Source organism: Coloeus monedula (assembly GCF_965178545.1).
Source record: "Coloeus monedula genome assembly, chromosome: 4".
Taxonomy (NCBI): domain Eukaryota; kingdom Metazoa; phylum Chordata; class Aves; order Passeriformes; family Corvidae; genus Coloeus; species Coloeus monedula.
The window spans coordinates 55858406-55878053 of record NC_138784.1 but is presented as its reverse complement, the minus strand read 5'-3'; the positions used below and the strand labels follow the sequence as shown (position 1 = coordinate 55878053).

General features: G+C 38.3%; 1 protein-coding gene across 1 annotated transcript in view; it reads left to right on the top strand.

The window, feature by feature from the left end:
• The window catches only part of GRM8 (glutamate metabotropic receptor 8), a gene marked incomplete at both ends in the record, with an annotated part of 315726 nt that overhangs the window by 253957 nt on the left and 42121 nt on the right, over window positions 1–19648 (top strand). Inside the window, one exon of the mRNA XM_082280316.1 lies at window positions 17787–18722. Coding sequence (XP_082136442.1) covers window positions 17787–18722 — 936 coding nt within the window. The remainder of the gene's footprint in view (window positions 1–17786; window positions 18723–19648) is intronic.

Here is a 19648-nt window from a genome sequence, read left to right as displayed (position 1 = left end):
AAGCAAAACCTGTGAATTTTAAAGACAGAATTCACTTGTATTTGTTTTGCTGTTTGGTTTGGGGTTTTTATGTGTTTTGTCTTTGGTTTTGTGTTTTTTTCACCAGAGCACAAGAGGTCTGTTAAAAGAAAAGAGAGATTTTATAATAACAGATTTCTACTATTCTCTTAGAAATAATAAGATGCATAAGGTCTCAGAATTATAGAGTATATGCACTGAGGATATAAATGACTCAGGGGCATCCATTTTTCCATAATGATCTTGATTTATTATGAAAACCATAAATTAAAATTACACTGATGTGATGAACTATCAGAGAGACAGCCATAACCATCATCAGCCTTAAGCACAGTGATTGGTGAACTAGTAAAAATTGGGAACCTCACACTGACAGTGAGCTTCCCTGCAGGCAGCCAGATCACAAAGAGATTTGAATCAGTATTTGATTTCTTTTCTTTTCTAGGACTCATGTCTTGTATCTAATACTGAAGGAAGCCATCAACACTGAAATTAGTCAATTGTTTTTGGAAGTTACAGATTCAAAATGCATTAGTTCCCTTTCTTGTGACATGGTAAAAGAAAATGGCTCAAAAAACTTCTGATGTTTTCTGTAACTGCATTAAATAAGATTCAAGCTTTGCTGTAGGCCACGATATTTCATTAAAGAAGTCAGAAAACCTCTTTTTTTCCTGTGGTAGCTATTATATAATTGATAGATGTTTTTAAAATGCTGAACCTAAGGCCTGTCTGTAACAAAAGAACACAATACAGTGAAATACACAACAGAAGCACTTAGTGCTGTATATGATTATAAACAAAATATGACAATCATATGGCCTGCAGGGTGTTCTTCTGCCTGCATGCAATAGGGCAGTAGAGTTCAAACTTTCACTCTACCCATGTTATCTGACTGAAAATTGTTGATGCTGGGTTAAAAGTAAAACCCAGTGAGACAAGCAAAAATGTTTTATGTTCTTCTATTCTTCTCAAAATTATACTGCTGTCTTCCTTTATTCTATACAAGGCTGAAAATAGAAGAGACTATTATGGTTTTATACTAGTTAGATTTCACAAAGCTAGTCCTGATCGTAGCACTGGCCAAATAGTATGACTCAGGATTTGTTCTGCTTTACTGTTATTGTCTTAGTTCAATATGAAAATTGTATCTGCTAAGGACCAGTGCTAGACTAAAGAGATAAGTCAACAGTAGGCTACAGCAGATGCAAAGTAGAGACAAGAAAAAAAATTCAAGAAATGTGGAATAAAATTGAGATTTTATGATTTTGAAAGGTGTGCCAGTTTGGACAAATTTGGAGGAAAAATATCCTCTGATAGAAGGCAGGATACAACCAGCCTTCCCCCACTAGCTTCAGGAAAAAAGAAATTTTCCCACTTCTGCCCTGGCAGCACGAGTGCGTGAATTGAAGGAGCGCAAGTCCCAGAAAGGAAGTTCTACCAAAAAGGAAGCAGCTCCAGTTGCCCGTAGCCAAACTGCTTGAAAAGCTTGCTCGGATTTTTTTCCTCTCCCCCTCTCAGGCTCAGTTTAAAGGCGCATAAAATTAATTTCTGGGCATAGAGCAGTGATAGGGGATACACATGATAAAGTCACCCCAAGACAAAAGGTTATAGATTGTACTCATATAAAAAGCTTTGTAATGGAGAGGAAATAGGCTGAATACAGATGTTAAAAAAGCATTAAATGATTTTAAGTGCCCATAGTAGACAGATGCAATTTCAGACATGACTGAAAATCAAAACAGAATCTGGATTCAAGAGCCAATGACCTTAGAAGAACACAAGAAGAATGACAATTTGTCTTCCTTCTGAAATTTTTTACTTTTTTGGTCTGAATAGTCTTTTTCCCCCCTCAATGAGATAGACTTCTTGACTGATTCTCTAGGGAAAAGCAAACAAATAAAAAAGAAAATGGATAAAAGATAGCTGCTGAGAAAATATCCTGAAATTTGGTAACCATTTTTTCTTCATTAGAATGATAGCAAATTGCCAGTGAAACAGTCTCTGCTTGAGAGTTAGGATGAATAGTGATTTTTTTCTCACCTTGTCAGGGTGAGTGAAAGTCAGGTTTCTCAAAAGAACCATGGAGCTGCAGTTGTATGTTTGTCTGTGAATTTGTCACAGGATTCTTGAATGGGTGGTAGATACTTTATAGCTTTTTGTGTTAATCCTTTGTAAAAGTGCTATGATTAGAATGAATTGTTCTTTGAATAGCCATAGCTAACAGGACCAGGAGTATTCCTATTTTTTCAATAAACTGGAAAGGAATGACAAGCATAGCACTTGTGTTTTAAAATACTCTTTTCTATTTCACAGTAAAAAAATGTGCACTGGTAGAACAATACAAATTCAGGAACTTTTATATGCATTTCCAGAGAATTCTGCCTTCATATATGGGACCTCATAGCAGGGTTAGCTGCTCCCCTGGTACAAGCTAATGTGAGTTTTAGCACAGACAAACAGATACTGGGCATAGCAGTTAGTTTCAGCAAGTCTGCAGTGAATTGTTTCATGAAGTGCCAGTCTGAAAGGTAGCATGCTTCTTCCCCAGCCTCTTCCATCTTTCTCTTTGCCTCCCACCCTGAAATTTATATATGTCTTGTAAGTTGAAAATGGACCTTTGAACCTTGAAGCAATTTGTTTAAAAGTCCTTAAAAGCAAAAAACTGTAGATTAAATGATTAAATTCCTTTAATTATTGTTCATTTGTGTTAAATAATGGAAGTCTACCACTAAATTAAAAATCATTAAATGGAAAACAAAAGAGGCCTTCAAAGGCTATTATATGATGAAAGAGAATAACCAGCAGTTAACAGAACATTACTGTATGATTATTTTTTTCTGTTTGATTTGCTGCAATTCTCTTCATCTTGCACTAGTATTATTTTAATTACTTTAGCATAGTCATCTAATATTTATCCAGGACTTTTCATCCTGATAAATCCCCAAACACTTTATTTTTTTAAATTATTTAAAGATAGGGAATTAATTATTTCCCAAATACCCAAAATGGTATCACTAGTCTTAGTGGTGATGTAAATACATCTTAAGGCAGGGAATGAAGAATACATAGTTAATTTAATTGTAACTTCAGCTTGCAATAAACAGATTTAGTGTTGAATATGTCAATAAAATATGCTTGAAATGACTGGGTCAGAGAAGGAGGATTGCAGTGTTCTTTCTGATAACTGCAAGAACTGAAGTGAACCTCCCTGTTATGGAAAACTTAGGCATAAAGCTAAGCAATAGCTTTGGAATGGTTAACTGATTTGCATCACCAGAGGCCATTGTAGCAAGGAACTCCTGGACTTGTGATGTAATTCATCTGTTCTTTTCCTCAATGCTGTGAGCTCCTTAGCAGAACTGTGACTTCACTTGGTAAAGTAGCTGGAGACAGTCCAGCTGCAAGCAATTATAATGATCAGCAATCTAGAAGTGTGCCTTTAGGGAAAGATTGAGCAAACTAGGGTTGTTTAGTCTGAAGAAAACTGCACAGAGGGGGGTTATGTTAATCTCTTCCAATACAGAAAGGATTATTCAGGAAAAGAACAAACTGTTAGGCATGGTTAATTTGGCTATTAGGAGTAGTAGTGGATTTGAATTACAGCGAGAGATATCTAATGCAGACATGCTGGAAGATTCTAAGGATGAGGATAATTAAGTACTGGGCTGCCCTGGGAGGCTGGACAATCTCCAGCACTCTGGGCTGGTTGGAGCAGGTGAGCTGTAAAGATTCATTTGCATAAGTGCTTTAGAGATGGTGCTGTGACTTCTAAAGTTTTCTGGCTTTCATTTGTTTGGTGGGTTTGATCTGCTGATAATCCCTCAAAGGCAACGTCCTGTATCCCTTGAGCAAATGCTGGAAGGCACACAAGCAACTGGCTCCTATACTCGAAGTTTTGTGAGTGAATACAAGACTGTCTATGTCTTTAGCAAGAGCTCTAGAAGAAAGCTATGAAAGATTTTTTGAGTTGGAAACATGGTTACTTATTTAGGATATTCTTTTGCTTCAGGTTGTGCATCACTTTAGTGGGTAAGGACAACTTTTCTAGCAATCCTTGGAGAGTTTTCCATTCACATATAGGACTCCAATTTGGACTTCTTTTTTTACATGCTAGGTGCTTAATAATTCCCAAATTGATTTAAGTTCCCTTATATGGAAAACAGTTTATTATTGCAGCAGTGGTGATTTCTTTTACTAAGACCTTCTTTCCCTAACACTTAGAGAAGCATTTTCCCATAAACAAAAGCAATTTACCCTACAATATTTAAAATGCATCATTAATTATACAAGAGATAGGAAAAGTAGGATCACTACCATTTCTTATTTAATTTATTCTTGTAAATATTTTTTTCCTAAATAGGTATTCTGTGAAATTGCAAAAGACTGCCTAAAGAATTTAGTTGTCATGAGAGTACATTGATATTTTTCTATTTATCTGGCCTAGTTATAGTCTTTTTATTTCTTCTCAAAATATTTGGTACCTGAAATCTGCCTTTGCATTACAGAAGACAGCTAAAGGGATCTCAAGAGACTCTCTAGCCCTTGGATAAAGTGAACATCTTCTACACTTATGTTGTTCCAAGGGTGAAGATTTTGCAGCTTCTGAAGGCATTATCTTTCATTTTTTAGCTACTCTTATCTCTCTGAAGTGTCTTATAAATACCTAATTTTACTCCTTATTGCTATAATTTAAGCCTATATCTTATCTTATTCAGTGTACATTGAATCCTTTTCATGTATTTGAAGACTTTTGTTTTACCTCCTAGGCTATGTAATTTCTTCAGGCTATATAACAGGAGTTTGTTCAATTTAGTCACATAGATCATGTTTTCTAAACATGCTTCTGATCTTTGCTGATTTCCTCTGGACTCCCCATCTGATTCTCCTTCAAAGGGAAACACAACGATCTAACCTTCAGAAAATGTTCTGACTGCAGTCTCACTAATGCAGAGTACAGGAGAAACATAATCTCATGTAGCCATGAGTAGAGAGCAGAGGGGAAAGATTATTGTATCTATCTGCATTTATCTGGCATTTTCCCCTTTTGCAACAGTATGACACTGGTTCAATATATCACAACCTACTAGAGCCCCGAGATCTCTTTTTCTTTTGAAGAGCTGCTACCTCTGTCCTTCCTCACCCATAATGTACTGCTAGTTGTCCCTGTTAAACTGTATGCTTCATTTTTTCAGATTCTGCAATATCATTTGAAATATGAATTCTGACCTTCAGCATAGCTTCAGCCTTTTCCAGTGTTACTGCCCAAATCTGATCATTGTATACTCTATTTTATCATCCAAACTGAATGAATGGTTATTACAAATATTGAATAACAGCAGACTAACAACAGACCTTTCCAAGCCACACCCTGTGCCATCCCTTCCCTTCTGAGAGTAAATCAACAACAAATTTTATCTTTCTGTGGCTTTCTGATATAATTTGCACCTAGCCCTTAGGAGCTAAATCTGTTTTACTAGGTTGCTTATGACAGAGAGTGTAATTTGAGATGGTGTCAAAAATCTTTCTAATGTTAAGATAAATGACACCTGGCTGCTTGTCTCTTATCCACATTGCCTGTTACCCTCTCACTGAAGGAAATGTGACAGCTCATTGATGAGAGATCCCTTTTGGGTGTTGTCTTGTTTCTTTTCTCTGTGTTTTTGAAATGTGTTTGTTTATTTCTTTCAGGATTTTTATTGGAATCCAAGTCAAAATGAATGATTGATAATTCCCTGGCTTCTTCAGTCCCTCCCTTTTCAGAATGTAAGCACAAGGTTTCCCATTTGCAAATTCTCCATTCTTCCCCATAAAGTCTCAAGAGCTTTCTATCTACTCAATTCTTTAAATATTATAAAATAAATCCCAATATGTTCAGTCCATATGAAACCCCAATTCCTCTCATTTTGAACATCTTCACCTTTATTTCTTTAGTAAGAAGTATTTTTGGCTTTGGTTTGGTTTTTTTCCCCCTGACTAAATGCACTGTAGCACTTGTCAAGCTTAAACTTCTTCTTCGTGCTTGTTTTTGTTCCTGCCAGATCACTAGGTCTCTCTGCAGAATTTTCAATTTAATTATTTACTCTTCATTCTAAGCAACAGCACAGACTTGGCAGTGAGCGCTCTTCCCCTGCTGCTGGAAATCTCAGTATAAAATACAGTCTGTTTTCTGCCTGTTCTGAATTCAGACTTTCACACATTTTGTGTATGTGGTTTTGCTACCTGTCTGGAACCGTGTTTAAAGGGCCAGTGTGTTTTCTTTTGTTTATGTAGTGCTGAAAATTCAAAATCATTAGCATGAAAAGATCTGACTCTTTGTGAAGAGGAGCTGGTAAATAAGATATGTGCCATTATAGAGGGAAACCATCTTAAAGTAGTGTCCTGGTGTTTAGGATTTTGAAGTGTTTCAGGGTAGAATGTACTACACTTATTAACAGCTTTTTTTCCCTAAAAACAGGTTGAAAAATGTGTCTGGAACAGTTTAGTTATAGTGTCTCTTTTTTTTTGAGACAAGTAAATAAATTTGATCCCTGTAATTCCAGCCAATTTTGTCTATTCCTCTGTCAGAGTCAATGAAGGTTGCTGAGGTGAGGGCAACTTTTCCCAAAATTTCAAGTGCTTCACTTTGCTGAACCATTGTTTAGAAGCTAAAATGCACAGGATATTTCAGCTCTGTTTTATGCTACTCTTTGAGAGGTCACTGATGAAGCCAATGCCTTTGTGCTGACCATCTTGGAGTTGCTTTTGCTTGGATGGAAATCTCAGGAAATAGATGCAAAATTGCCCCGCTTTCTTCTTTCAGTTCCCTTGTCAAAAATCTTTTTTGGCAAAATTTCCTCAAAGAGCCCCTGTTTGGAGGTGTACTATGGCTGCTGACTATCATGCTGATCTGTGTTCCTTATTAGTTTTAGGATGTTCTGTTCTATATTCTGCCAATATTCTGCTCTCCTTTATCGTATAGTTTGACTGTGAATTCTTTGGGATTGAGACCGCATTTTTTTTCTTGTAGATTTGTATAGCCCTTAGTGCAACTGACATCTTGGTCTGTGAGCAGTGTGGGAATAAAAAGAATATATTATCTGTGTGTCGGTATTAATTTGTAGGAAGGGTTGTGCAGGATGGAATTTAGAAGCATTCATTTTTCAGTTTCATGCATACAGCACCTTTTTCTCTGATAAAGAAATAGGAAATAGATGAAGCCATTTAAAAATAATGGGGTAGGATTAGAACTAAAACAAGCCTATCAGCATTTTTTTCTTCATATTGAACTGGGGCTTTTGTGATTGGCTAATTTCTAGTTTTAAAACAATTAAATATTAAAGATAAAAACTGTGACAGGTCACCCTCTTAAGAAATAATAACTTGTTAGCATAACTGTACTAAAGTTACTGGGCTGAACTAAATCAGCTAAAGGTCCAGCCCAGTACCTTTTCTTTTACAGATCATCATGAAGGAGTTTGGGGACAACAGCTCTTGTTTTGTTAAACTCATCTTTAACCAATACAATAAACAAAAACATGCCATGGTGAATATTTTTCATGAAACACTGAGATTTATGAAATTATATAGTTTTAAAATTAAAAAAAAATATCTATGTTAAATTCCTTTAAAATCAAATGGCAACTATGCTCAACCCCTTGTGTTCCTTCTGTCTACTATGAGCTGTGAAGTGAGGGAGAATCTGAGGGCCATCGGAATTGAAAGGCACCTGACACAGATTGGAGGGAAATACAGTAGCTATGGAGCACTGGGCTTGGGGCAAGCCAGCTCTAACTTCAGTAATTGTGGCTAAAAGAAATGGATTTTGGAGGGAGCAAGGGTTATGGGTATTAAAAATTTCATCAAGAAATGCAACTAAGCTAATAAACTAGTCATGGTCCTTGGGCAGAACTGAGGAGATTCTCCAGGCACAAGCAAAGTGATGTTAAAAAACTCTTTGCCAGAACTATGCTCCTTTTCTTTTCTCAAAGCACTAAATTCTTTAAGGTATGCTTGCAGGCTATTTCTGCATGATCAACTGCAGGAAGAAAAAAAGTACTTCAAGCATTATTGTTCGGTACTAGAGCTGATCAAAACTAATCAGTTGACAAAAAAGTGTGATGGTGGAAGGTTTCCTCTCAAAACCCCATTTATTTCAAAATCTGGCAAGTTTTTGGGGGTTTTGTTTGTTTGTTTGTTTTTAATTTGAGTGCTTGTGGAGATAGAATCACAGAATCATCTAGGTTGGAAAGGACCTTTGAGATCATGAAGTCCAATGTATGACATAACACCACCTTGTCAACTAGACCATGGCATTTAGTGCCACATCCAGTCTTTTCTTAAAGACTTGCCTACTTATATAGGCAAAGAATTGACACAGTCTGCTTTTGATAGCATATAATGAATTCAATCCCTGTGTCTACATCATGAGTTTTATTTGTAAATGCTCATAAAATTCTCTTCAAGTGCATGTCAGGGACATGTAAGGGCCTCTAGGTAAGGATATGTGATCGAGATTGTCTATGTGAAAATGGTCTGTGTAAAGAATAATTTTGGAAACCTGATTTTCAGTCTGATACATTGATACTAGTTATATGTTTTCAAAATATAGAAAGTAGACCACTGAAAGTGCTTTTAAAAAATCTGGTCTGCCAATGCCATCTAGAATAGGATATTTCTGTGGTGGTGTATTTTGGTTTGCTTGGATTCTTTGATTTGGTTGAGGGTGACTTTTTGTCTCTTTTGTAAATCAAGAGGCTATCTTCAGAAGCTTGAAAATTAATTGTGATTCATGCTTTCAGTAAAGACAAAAAAAAAAGTATATATTGAAAAGAAGTGCCAATTCTGTAAAATTCCATTTGGTGGTTACCCAGTGTAGTAACAGTAGCTGTTTACCTGATGACCTGCTAATCATTCCACTTTGTGCTGTCTACTCCCCAAGGCATTTGAGAATAAAATGATGTTTTCCAATCATTCCAACCACATTAATGTTTGTTTTCTGGCAAATTGAAGAAGGTATTACACTGCAGCTCCTCCTGCCTTTGTACCAAGTATCTGCTAGGGCCAGCAATTCTGTACCCCATGAGATGAAATCAAATAATGGGAGGAGAAAAGTAAAAAAAAATTAAAACTAAAAAGAAAAAAAGTAAGATAGATCCCAAGCCATATAAAGGCTAGCATTTTAAGACTGTATAGCACTAATAAACACTCTCTGTATATTGTGATACAGTGGTATGATTATTCCCTGGTTTAGGTTACCATAGTGTGTTCCTCTACATAAGTACTCAGCAGTCATGCATTATATGGCTTAATTAGTAGGGTTGGTTTCTTTGAAGCAAAATTATAGTATCAGCCCACTAAATAACATACTTGCATTAATAAAGCAAGGCAAGTATTTAAACTTTTCTTCTATGAACATAAGAAACTTTATATTTTTTTATAGTGTTCTTTTCAATTTTTATGTATTGCCTTAGAGCATCCTTCCCTATAATTATTTTTCCCTAGCTGAGAAGACTTGTTAATATGTTTGGAACAATAAAAGTGCATTCTCTTTATTTTTAGTAATTCCAGAGATTGGTGATATTGCAGTTCTGAAAACTGGAGAAGACAAGAAAAATTTTGACATGATGAGAAAGCACTGACACATTATGAAATTTCCGGTACTAATTCTTTGAAAATATATTGCTCAGTTCTAAAAGTTGTTTTAGTCAGACTTTCTAAATTGCAAGTAATTATTGGGCAAAAAAACCTTATAGACCTGAGAGATGGATACCAGTTATATTCCTACTTGAACTTTTTACCCATGTTTGAAGAGAAAGTGCCTCCACTCCTCCTGTCTGCATGACAGCTTGTCTCCATGACTGAAAAGTTAAGATTCAAAAAGGTTAAAAAATTTGCCCAGGGTCACAGAGTCAGACTGTATCAGAGCCATATAGGCTAAGTCCTAGGTTAGAGACCAAAGCTTCACCGCTAATAATATCTTTCTTCCTTCCTTCCTTCCTTCCTTGGTTCTAAGATTTGAAAGAAAAATAAAAATTCTTGCAAGTGATAATATAGCATAATCAGAAACATTTAAATATTACCCAAGCAATGCACTCTGAAAAACTCTCTGAAGGTTGTCCAGGTGTTTTTCTTTGTATTGTTCATGGGTTGCTGAATTAAGTAAGTTATACATTTCTCCATGAAAATTAAGAATGGGAAACAGAGTGGTTTTGTACACATAAATTGGACACATAATTCAGAAATTATATTTTACCTATTAACAGCATTTTCGATCAGTCTCCTCCAGTTGCTGAGGGCATTGCTAAAGGAATGAGTTGCCTGATGATTGGAAGAATGTGGGTAACAAGAACGTGAATGTGCTGTTCTTACTGTATCATGTCAACCTTATATTCTTTTAGTAAAGTTCTCACATCTCTATTATTAGATATTAGAGGGAATTGTGTTTGTAATGTCCATGAAGGACAGAGGTGTTTATTTGGTTTTGATATGAAATGGCATTTTGTCTGCATTGTAATGGTTTAGTGAACTGTGAATCTTAATTCACATTGAACAAATCTTAACACATTAAAGCAAACTGCAGCTCAATCAGGCAGATATCTCATGTAGAGATGATTTTTATGTCCATTGAAAGAGCAATGAAGCCATTCACTTTTTGCATCGTGATGCATTTCATAGAAAATGAATACATGTCTTACAGAGATGCTGTCAAAGTATTTCTGATATTTTCACTCTGGTAAGTATTGGACTAGTAGGAAATGGAACCACATCTTAGGGAAATGTGAGGCATTTCATTATAGCACATCCATCTATCAGACACTTTAAAATTCAGAGAAGCTACTCAAATAAAATTGAAATAATGTTTAAACCATTACTAATAATAGATCCAGAGCTAGGCTACCCCAGTCCAGCTGATCTAGATGATGTCAGATACATTTAGCAACAAACTTTGCCTTGTAATATATCATACTGTAGTGAACCGCATCTAGAAGATGTCACATGAAAATGAGGTGACAAAAAAAGTCTTCTTGAAACCATGTTTACCCAAGGCTACTTAACAATCTGAGACCTGCTCAGCCTTGTCTGGGTCTGAGCAGAATAAAGTGTGCTGCAGACCCAGACATTTTAATCAGTAAGAGCTGAAGAGATGCAGAACTTAATCATTTTTCAATGTCAAAAAGCACCTTCTTTTCTGTGTTTCTTTTGTCTGACTTTGGCCTTTTTGTTGGTTTCTTTCCCCCATGAGACTCTTTAGAAATGTGTGCCTAAAGATCCCCTGAAGTTAGTTTTGTAACATTTGAACTTCTAGATCACTTTAGGGCAAGTTTTCTGACATATTTATATTGTGAAAACTGCAGATGGAAGCATAGTGGGATTTTCAAAAGCAGTTAAACAGACAAGGCACTTAACTCTCATTTAAATTAATTAGCTGTATTGAGCAAGTTCCCCTTGGCACTTTTGAAAGTTCCACTGCTAAGTGTTTATGTCTACATTAAAAATTATGTTCTTCAGAAGAGGCTGAGCATCCAGAAACTCCCTTTAAAGCTTGACTATTACAGGTTTTCAGTAGTTCTGAAAATTATAATTGTCCCTTGTTCTATGTTCCCAAATTATCCTCCTTTGTTTTCTTGTTTCTTAACAGTTTCTGCTGTCATTTATTGTATAAAGTTAATCTCAGAGAACTGGGATCAATAGTACTAGCTCATAAAGAGAGAAAAGTAATGACATGTGTGAATCTTCTGTACAAGTTCAAGAAACTGAAATCTTTCATACATACCATCAATGAAAGGACTAATAGAGCTTTAAGACTATTGTTGTAATTATGTTTTGTACTGCATTTACTTATTACTTTGATAGTATGCAAAATAATAGCTCAAAAATACATTACAGGCAAAGACTGCTGCAGGTTGTGGACAGCTGGGAGTGAACCAGATGACCAGAATTAGTATGGCTTTTCAGTTATTAACTGCTGCATATACAGAAACCCTTAACAGACATGTTCAAGTGTAATAAAAGCCCAGTGCTCACTCTGAGGTACAGTTTCCCCTGCCTTGTCCTCTGCCTCTACTACAGGATTGTCTAAGCAGCAATCTGAGGATATACACACATCAGCATTCCGGTTTCAACCAAGAGTCAGCTTGTAAAATGAATCTACTAATTATTCCCACTTAGCACACTCATTCATTGTGGAGTGGGTCTTGGGCTATGTGAACTGGGATGCTTTTGGCTGAAATGAAAACAGAATATGCCTTCCAGAAGGCCAGCAATCTTCGTTAATCATTACCACTGTTCAGCCTACTGATGTTAAAATTAGGTCAATACAACCTTCTTCTGCAGACTAATTCAAATACAGACCAATGTGAACATCAAGTCCTCAGAATTAACAGCTTTGCTCTGCCGATTGGTTCTTACTGTGGCACATTGCTTGTTAATGTAGCTATAAACTGAGTTGTCGATGGTTGTGCTCATGGGAGAATCCCATCTTTCCACAAACTTCCAGAATTAACATCCTACAATGCCAGAATTTTCTCAGATGTACAAGTATCTTGAAGTGATTTTCAATTTTCAAATACTGGCCAATGTTTCTTGACTATATCTCCTCTTTCTTCTTAAATAGAAAATGAAATATAAAACTAATGAGCAAGAACTCATAATATTTTTTTAAAAGCTTTCTGATAAACCTAGGTCACCATAAATATGGGGGGGGGGGGGGGGGGGGGGCGGTTTGTGCCTAGAAAATTAATCCAGACAATCCAGGTTTTAAAACATAGGATTTATACCTTGTAAAATCCACCTGCCCGAGCCATTCATTCTGGTTATTTTCTACATTAATTTAGAATTTTTTATGCTTTAAGAGTCTATTCCTGTTTGAATTTTTCTATCACTAACTGTTGCGGTGGGGATTACTGCAACAAGTATATTTCAAACCAGGAGTCCCGTGGAAACGAAGTATATATGGACAGATTCGTGGTAGATGTTTCAGAGGTCTTTATTTCTCCAGCCACATGGCTGGGGCTCAGCTCAGGAATTCCGCAGTCACGGGACCCGAGGGTCCTTGGCCACCCCGGGGAACACAAACCAACCCATGGGGAACGAGGCTGACCAGGGGCAGGGAAACCCCGTGTCTCCCCCCCAGGGCCCCTCTCCCAGGCTCCATGGCAGGGGAGGGACCCCAACATCTCACCCATTTTATTTTAATAAAAGGAGAATGAAAACAACTGGATAAACATAACAAGAACAGTTTCAAGACAAAACAAGCCACCCTCCTGAGTCTTTAAATGTCCAATCAGATTCTGTGGGACATCTTAGGGCTGACAGAAGGGAGACAGAACTCTCTGAGCATGCTTTGTGGGGAAACTGAGGCAGGAGAGGGTTTAATTTTTTCCCTCCCTCTTTTCATCCCCCCCTCGGTACCGGAGAGGAATTGTAGGGAAATGGAATTGTATAGGGAAGCCATGGGGTGAAAAACGGATTAGGAATAAACTGGGGATAGGGTAAACTTAGGAAGGGGTTCATATTGGGTATAGGGTAAAAGGGGGAAGTAGGCTGTGGGTAGGGAAATTGCTGGGATGGATATTGTTTATAATTTTGTGCATAACGGCTGCCTTGACTGGAATACCTCCAGGCCCAGTAACATTTGCTGCTTGTAAACCCTTCTTTCCTTGCACTGTATCAAATTGTACAACTTCCCCATCTCCTACACTTTGCAGGTAATTTTTAGGGTTATTCCTTTTAATGGCAGTTCTATGGATGAATAGATCTTCTCCTGTATCATCTCGTGTTATAAATCCATAGTTGTTTTTTACATTGTACCATTTCATGGTTCCTGTGACTTTCATTGCTATAACTCCTCCTATCACGTGTTTGCGTGTTCGTTGTGGGTGCTGGTCCCGCGTGGCCGCCGCCTCGCCGACTCCGACATCTCGGCCGGGCCCCCGCGTTGCGGCTGCTCCTCGCTCTCCGAGCGGCGCTGCTCCGGCGCGTGTCTGGGCTCTGCGCGGCCCCGTGTTGCCATCGCCGCTGGCCCCGTGCCCTGTGAGTGGTTCCGCTCCGCAAACTCCACGCTCCTTTGGGTGCAGTCCCGTTCCGGCTCGGCGCTGCGCGGCTTCTCGTGTCGCTGTGGGAACCGCCGCTTCTCCCTCCGCAGGGCTCTCTGAGCCGTGTGCTCAGAGCGGGCTGCCACGCCGATGCCGGTTCCTGGCTGCTCGTGGCCCACGGCACCCGCGGCGCCTGCGGCATCGCTCCCTCACTCGCGGCCGCGTGGCCGGGGACCCCGAGACAGGGATGGGGTCCGCGATAAGGAGCGCGGTCCCGAGGGGGCCGGGTGCATCCAGCACAGGCACCTCCGCCGGCACGGCTGCAGTCATGTGCTCCCGGGATGGCGGCCGTGTGGCCTCGGCCATGGGATAAGTATGATCATCTGCTTTAGGGGTAATGGGACAATACAAATGCTCCTCAAGGGCTTCCCTGATTGTAAGGTATGCACGGAAAGCTTCTCTTTGATCCCATACTTTATCCCATATCTCGTCCCAGAAACACCCCTCACAAGATACAGGAGGTTCGATATCAAAAAGTAAGTCTCGAGAAATACAGGAGAACCTTTTGAAAAGCCAGATGAAAAAATGTTCTAGATCTCCCGGTTCCAATACTTTCTTGTTTTGTTCAAGGATTCCTTTTACTTCTAGATACATTTTTCTCTGTGGCTCAGAGAGCCCCATTTCCCACGATTCTTCCATAGTCCAGAGAGAATATCCAAACCAAGATGAGAAGAGAGAGGTCTAGAGTGGTTATTTTACTCACGAATCTTCCTCAGGGATCGGTATCTTGCCCGCATTCCTCCACCAGTTTGTTGCAGCGGGGATTACTGTAACAAGTATATTTCAAACCAGGAGTCCCGTGGAAACGAAGTATATATGGACAGATTCATGGTAGATGTTTCAGGGATGTTTATTTCTCCAGCCACATGGCCGGGGCTCAGCTCAGGAATTCCGCAGTCACGGGACCCCAGGGTCCTTGGCCACCCCGGGGAACACAAACCAACCCATGGGGAATGAGACTGACCAGGGGCAGGGAAACCCCGTGTCTCCCCCCCCCAGGGCCCCTCTCCCAGGCTCCATAGCAGGGGAGGGACCCCAACAACTAACCAGTCAATAGTGCTTATATTCATAATTAACTTATTAGGAAAAAAAAAATTCTTTATCCTGTGAGTTTCTCAAGATTCATAACTTTATATAATTTCATATGCTGGAAAATATATCTTTTGCAGTTTGTATCAGATGTACCAGAGTGAAAAACATAATATGAATCTTTACTAGTTAACTTCAGAAGTAGGACTGTGTTATTAGTTGTTGCCAATGTGATGCATAACCTCAGGCACTTTAATGTTTTGCCAACCAGGAAGCGATTTTAAGCATGTTTTTAGTCAATTAAAATAGTGTCAAGACAAAAGTATGTGAAATCATAAATAGCTGTAAAATAAAAGGATTTTCTTATTATTTTTTTTTAGTAAGGTAGAAGCTCTAAAAGACAAAAGGGAATTCCCTGTACTTATCTAAGCCATCGATTCACAATACAGTAAATGCGACCTTAGGATGCTTAATGCCAGATAAGAACCACTGTAGCCTCATGGTATTAAATACTGATCTGTTGTAAACTCACCTTGCTAGTTCAAATGTGTTTGAAAATTGGACACCTAAGCTTTATCCTGTCAGGCTTTCTGCTGGATGAGATATTGCCTGTCCATGCCATTCTAAGTTTTTGCTGGATAAGGTTTTGTCTACTCTCCTTGTGATTCTGTATTGTGTGCTATAATCTAGCCAATATGTGTTACTGTTCTTTCTGAGTCATCCCAAACTTATCCACAGATCTGGATTAATCACCATGGCCTACTGTTGCCCCCACTATTGTAGTATGTGACTAAACCACAAGTTTTGTATTTATTCTTCTAGCAACAATATGAAGGAGAATTGTCTTTCCTATCATGCTGATTTCATCATAGCATGTTTTCTCTCACGTCTAGTAGATGAAACAATAGGCGTTTCAAAATGTGAACTTTGAGGATTTCAGTGATTAAAACCAGGAGATTGGAACAGGGGTGAATTTTTTCTTAGTGTGTCAAGTGCTCTGCTGTAGCTCTATCAAAGCTGTTTCATACAAAACTGGGTTATTCTTGTGTTTTTTAGGAAACTAATTGCTTAAATTATTTTCTTTTCCATAGGCACCAGATGATGTATTCCGCATAGTCATCACAATTTTTGATATAAAACCTGGTTGACTTCTGGGGATTCAGGATCCCCTCCCACTGAAGTCCTAGAGTGACTCTGAGGGCTCACAGAGCTGGTTATATGAGCAATATTGTTTCCTTGTTGGTGTGTGGTCCCTTGCTTGCCCCTTGGAGTGGAGAGCAACATCAAAGTCCTACACCAGAGGGGCACAGAAGAGATGAGGAGCTGGGCTGCATTTTCTTGCTTTATTCACCCTGTGCAGTATTGTAACTGGTGCTCTGGCTCTCTGGGGAAGGCAAATAAGGCCAGCAATGCTACCTTGTGATTTCCTCTCAAATCTGTTGAAAATTTGCTGAAAAAAATAAACTTTAGAGGCCAAAATTATCCCTTTTTATAAGCTGTCCTCATTCTGTCCTCCTCCAGAAGGAACTGAAAACATTCCTGATGCCTGAAGTTTTGTTACTGCTGTTTCACTTATAAATAAAGACTCCAGATGAAACAAAAGTGCTAAGTACTTAATAGGCAAGAACAAGGAAAGTCCTTTGTCCTTGAGCATTCACCACCTCACAAAGGAATGAAAGGTGGGGCCAGGAGAAACAAGGAGTGGTTCTGGTGCCTACAAGTGGCTTTGTCCCGCCCACAGCTCTGGTTAACTCACAGTGACCTCTGCAGAACACAGCTTTACTAAGGGTGGGCTAAGGACAGCTGGCACCAAACTGAGTGATAATTTTAAGCAGGAAATTCTTTAAATCCAAGAGTTTCCTATTCAGATTTTATTTGCAGGGCATGCAGGAAGAATAGATAGGTGGATGAAGAAAAGGATATTTTGTTAATGTGGTGATGTGGAGAAAGCTGGGATATCTAAAACAAGATTATATTGTTCTGGGCTACAAAAGGATCCCTGGACTTTTTATATCAGGAGAAATAAAGCAATAGTCATTACATCTTTTTCCATTATTACTCAGAAAGCAGTATATACTTGTTTTAATCTTCTAGAAATGTAAACAAAACACTTTTGAGCATTTCAAGTCTTTGAAGGTGGAAAAGTATAAAATACCCACATTCTTGGAAGGGGTGGCATCACAGATCTTTCTTTTCTGGCACTCTTTGTTCTGCCAGAGGTGATGCATGGAGATTTTAATCTATTTCTTTATCAGAAATTCCTCTGAAGCTCACTCGGAAAATAGACTTATTTTGTAATTAAATGTTTGAGAACTACTGATATTTATATTTGCATGTGATTAACTTTTTACAGCACTGCATATGGGGCTTTTTTGCTTTTAAACTAGCCTGGAGTTAATAAATATCTTTACAGATGTCAATTTGGTCAGCAGTAAAGAGGTAAATAGAAACTAATGATACTCATCAAGCCTGTGGCATGAATGATTTATTGGACACAATCATTTAACACTTTTTTAAAGTCAGTGCAAGGGAAAGAAACACGTTTCTTATTATGGTAAACTGTATTTGTGCTGTCAGCATGTAGTGATTTATGACAAACCTGTGGCCAGGATTAGGATAGTATAAATGAAGGAAAATAGAAGTCTCATTAATTTTTTATACCCACAGGTAGAAGACATGCAGTGGGCTAACAGAGAACGCACACATCCTGCATCTGTCTGCAGCCTGCCCTGTAAAGCTGGGGAAAGAAAGAAAACCGTGAAGGGAGTGCCTTGCTGCTGGCACTGTGAGCGCTGTGAGGGGTACCATTACCAGGTGGATGAATTCAACTGTGAACTGTGTCCCATTAATAAAAGACCAAATGCCAACCGTACGGATTGCCAGCTTATCCCTATAATCAAACTGGAGTGGCATTCTCCTTGGGCCATCGTGCCTGTCTTCATAGCTATTCTCGGTATAATTGCCACCACCTTTGTGATTGTGACATTTGTCCGGTACAATGACACACCGATCGTCAGGGCCTCTGGGCGGGAGCTCAGTTATGTGCTTCTGACTGGCATTTTTCTCTGTTACTCCATTACTTTTTTAATGATTGCAGCTCCTGATACAGTGGTCTGCTCATTTCGAAGGATCTTTTTAGGACTTGGCATGTGTTTCAGCTATGCTGCGCTGCTTACCAAAACAAACAGAATTCACAGAATATTTGAACAAGGTAAAAAATCTGTCACAGCTCCCAAATTTATTAGTCCAGCTTCTCAGCTGGTGATCACCTTCAGCCTCATATCCTTGCAGCTTATTGGAGTCTTCATCTGGTTTGCTATCGATCCACCACATACCATCGTAGACTATGGAGAGCAGAGGACACTTGAACCAGAAAATGCCAGAGGAGTTCTCAAATGTGACATTTCAGATCTTTCTCTCATTTGTTCCCTTGGATATAGTATTCTCTTGATGGTCACATGCACTGTTTATGCTATTAAAACAAGAGGGGTTCCAGAGACCTTCAATGAAGCAAAACCCATCGGATTTACTATGTACACAACCTGCATAATTTGGTTAGCTTTCATTCCAATCTTTTTTGGTACGGCCCAATCAGCAGAGAAGGTAAGTGATGATATGTTTACATATCAAGACACTGCTCTTTTTCTATTTTCATCTCTCAATAATTACAGCACTAAAATGTTTTCACTCTTACAAATGAGTAATTCTGAATGATAATGGCAAACAAACTGTCAGAATTCACAGACAATAAGGTATATGTTTCAAAAGGTAGGTTTCCTATATATCAACACAAGAAGCTGATTGTGATTGTTGTGTGACGGGCATAAAAATGTTGACAATTTCTCAATATAACCTTAAATGACTGTTTCTTCTAATGTTTGTTATTGCCCTTCAGTGATGCTGTGGCCTGTTACATGAAGCACTATCAATCTTTGTTATCATCCACAGATCTGATAGAACTGGTTGCATTCCACAAATCTAAGATCAACTTACATTTGTCAAAAATAATGAAGAAAAATGCTGGGGCAGAACGAAAAGAATTACTTTTGTCTCTGGTTGACACACAAAAGTTTAAAAAAATTTAAAAGAACCAAAAATAGAATAGGAGGAATGAATGGTAAATGAAGTGTGTGTCAAATCAGATAAGACATAATTCACTAATTATTACATCAGTGCAAAAAGAAAACACTTTCCTGATATTTTAATAAGAAATTAAATGATTCATACTTGGATGCAAAACATGTCAGACACGTAACTCTCCTCTCAGTTTTAATGGGAAGGCAGAGGTAAATGTCGACTGTGTGAGTTTTTTATTGAGCTGACAGTGGTGAAAATGACAAGCAGGGAAAAGCAATAATAAGAGCATCAGTCTTCAAAATGGCAAATATTTGATATATGGAAAATCTTAAAAATAAGAAATTAAAGTCAACAGTCTTTTACATAAATTCTTGTCTTTCCTTCTAGCAAGTGTTTTTTATAATGTTTTCAAATACACATTTTAATTTAATTGGAAAAGTCGGCATGTGTTC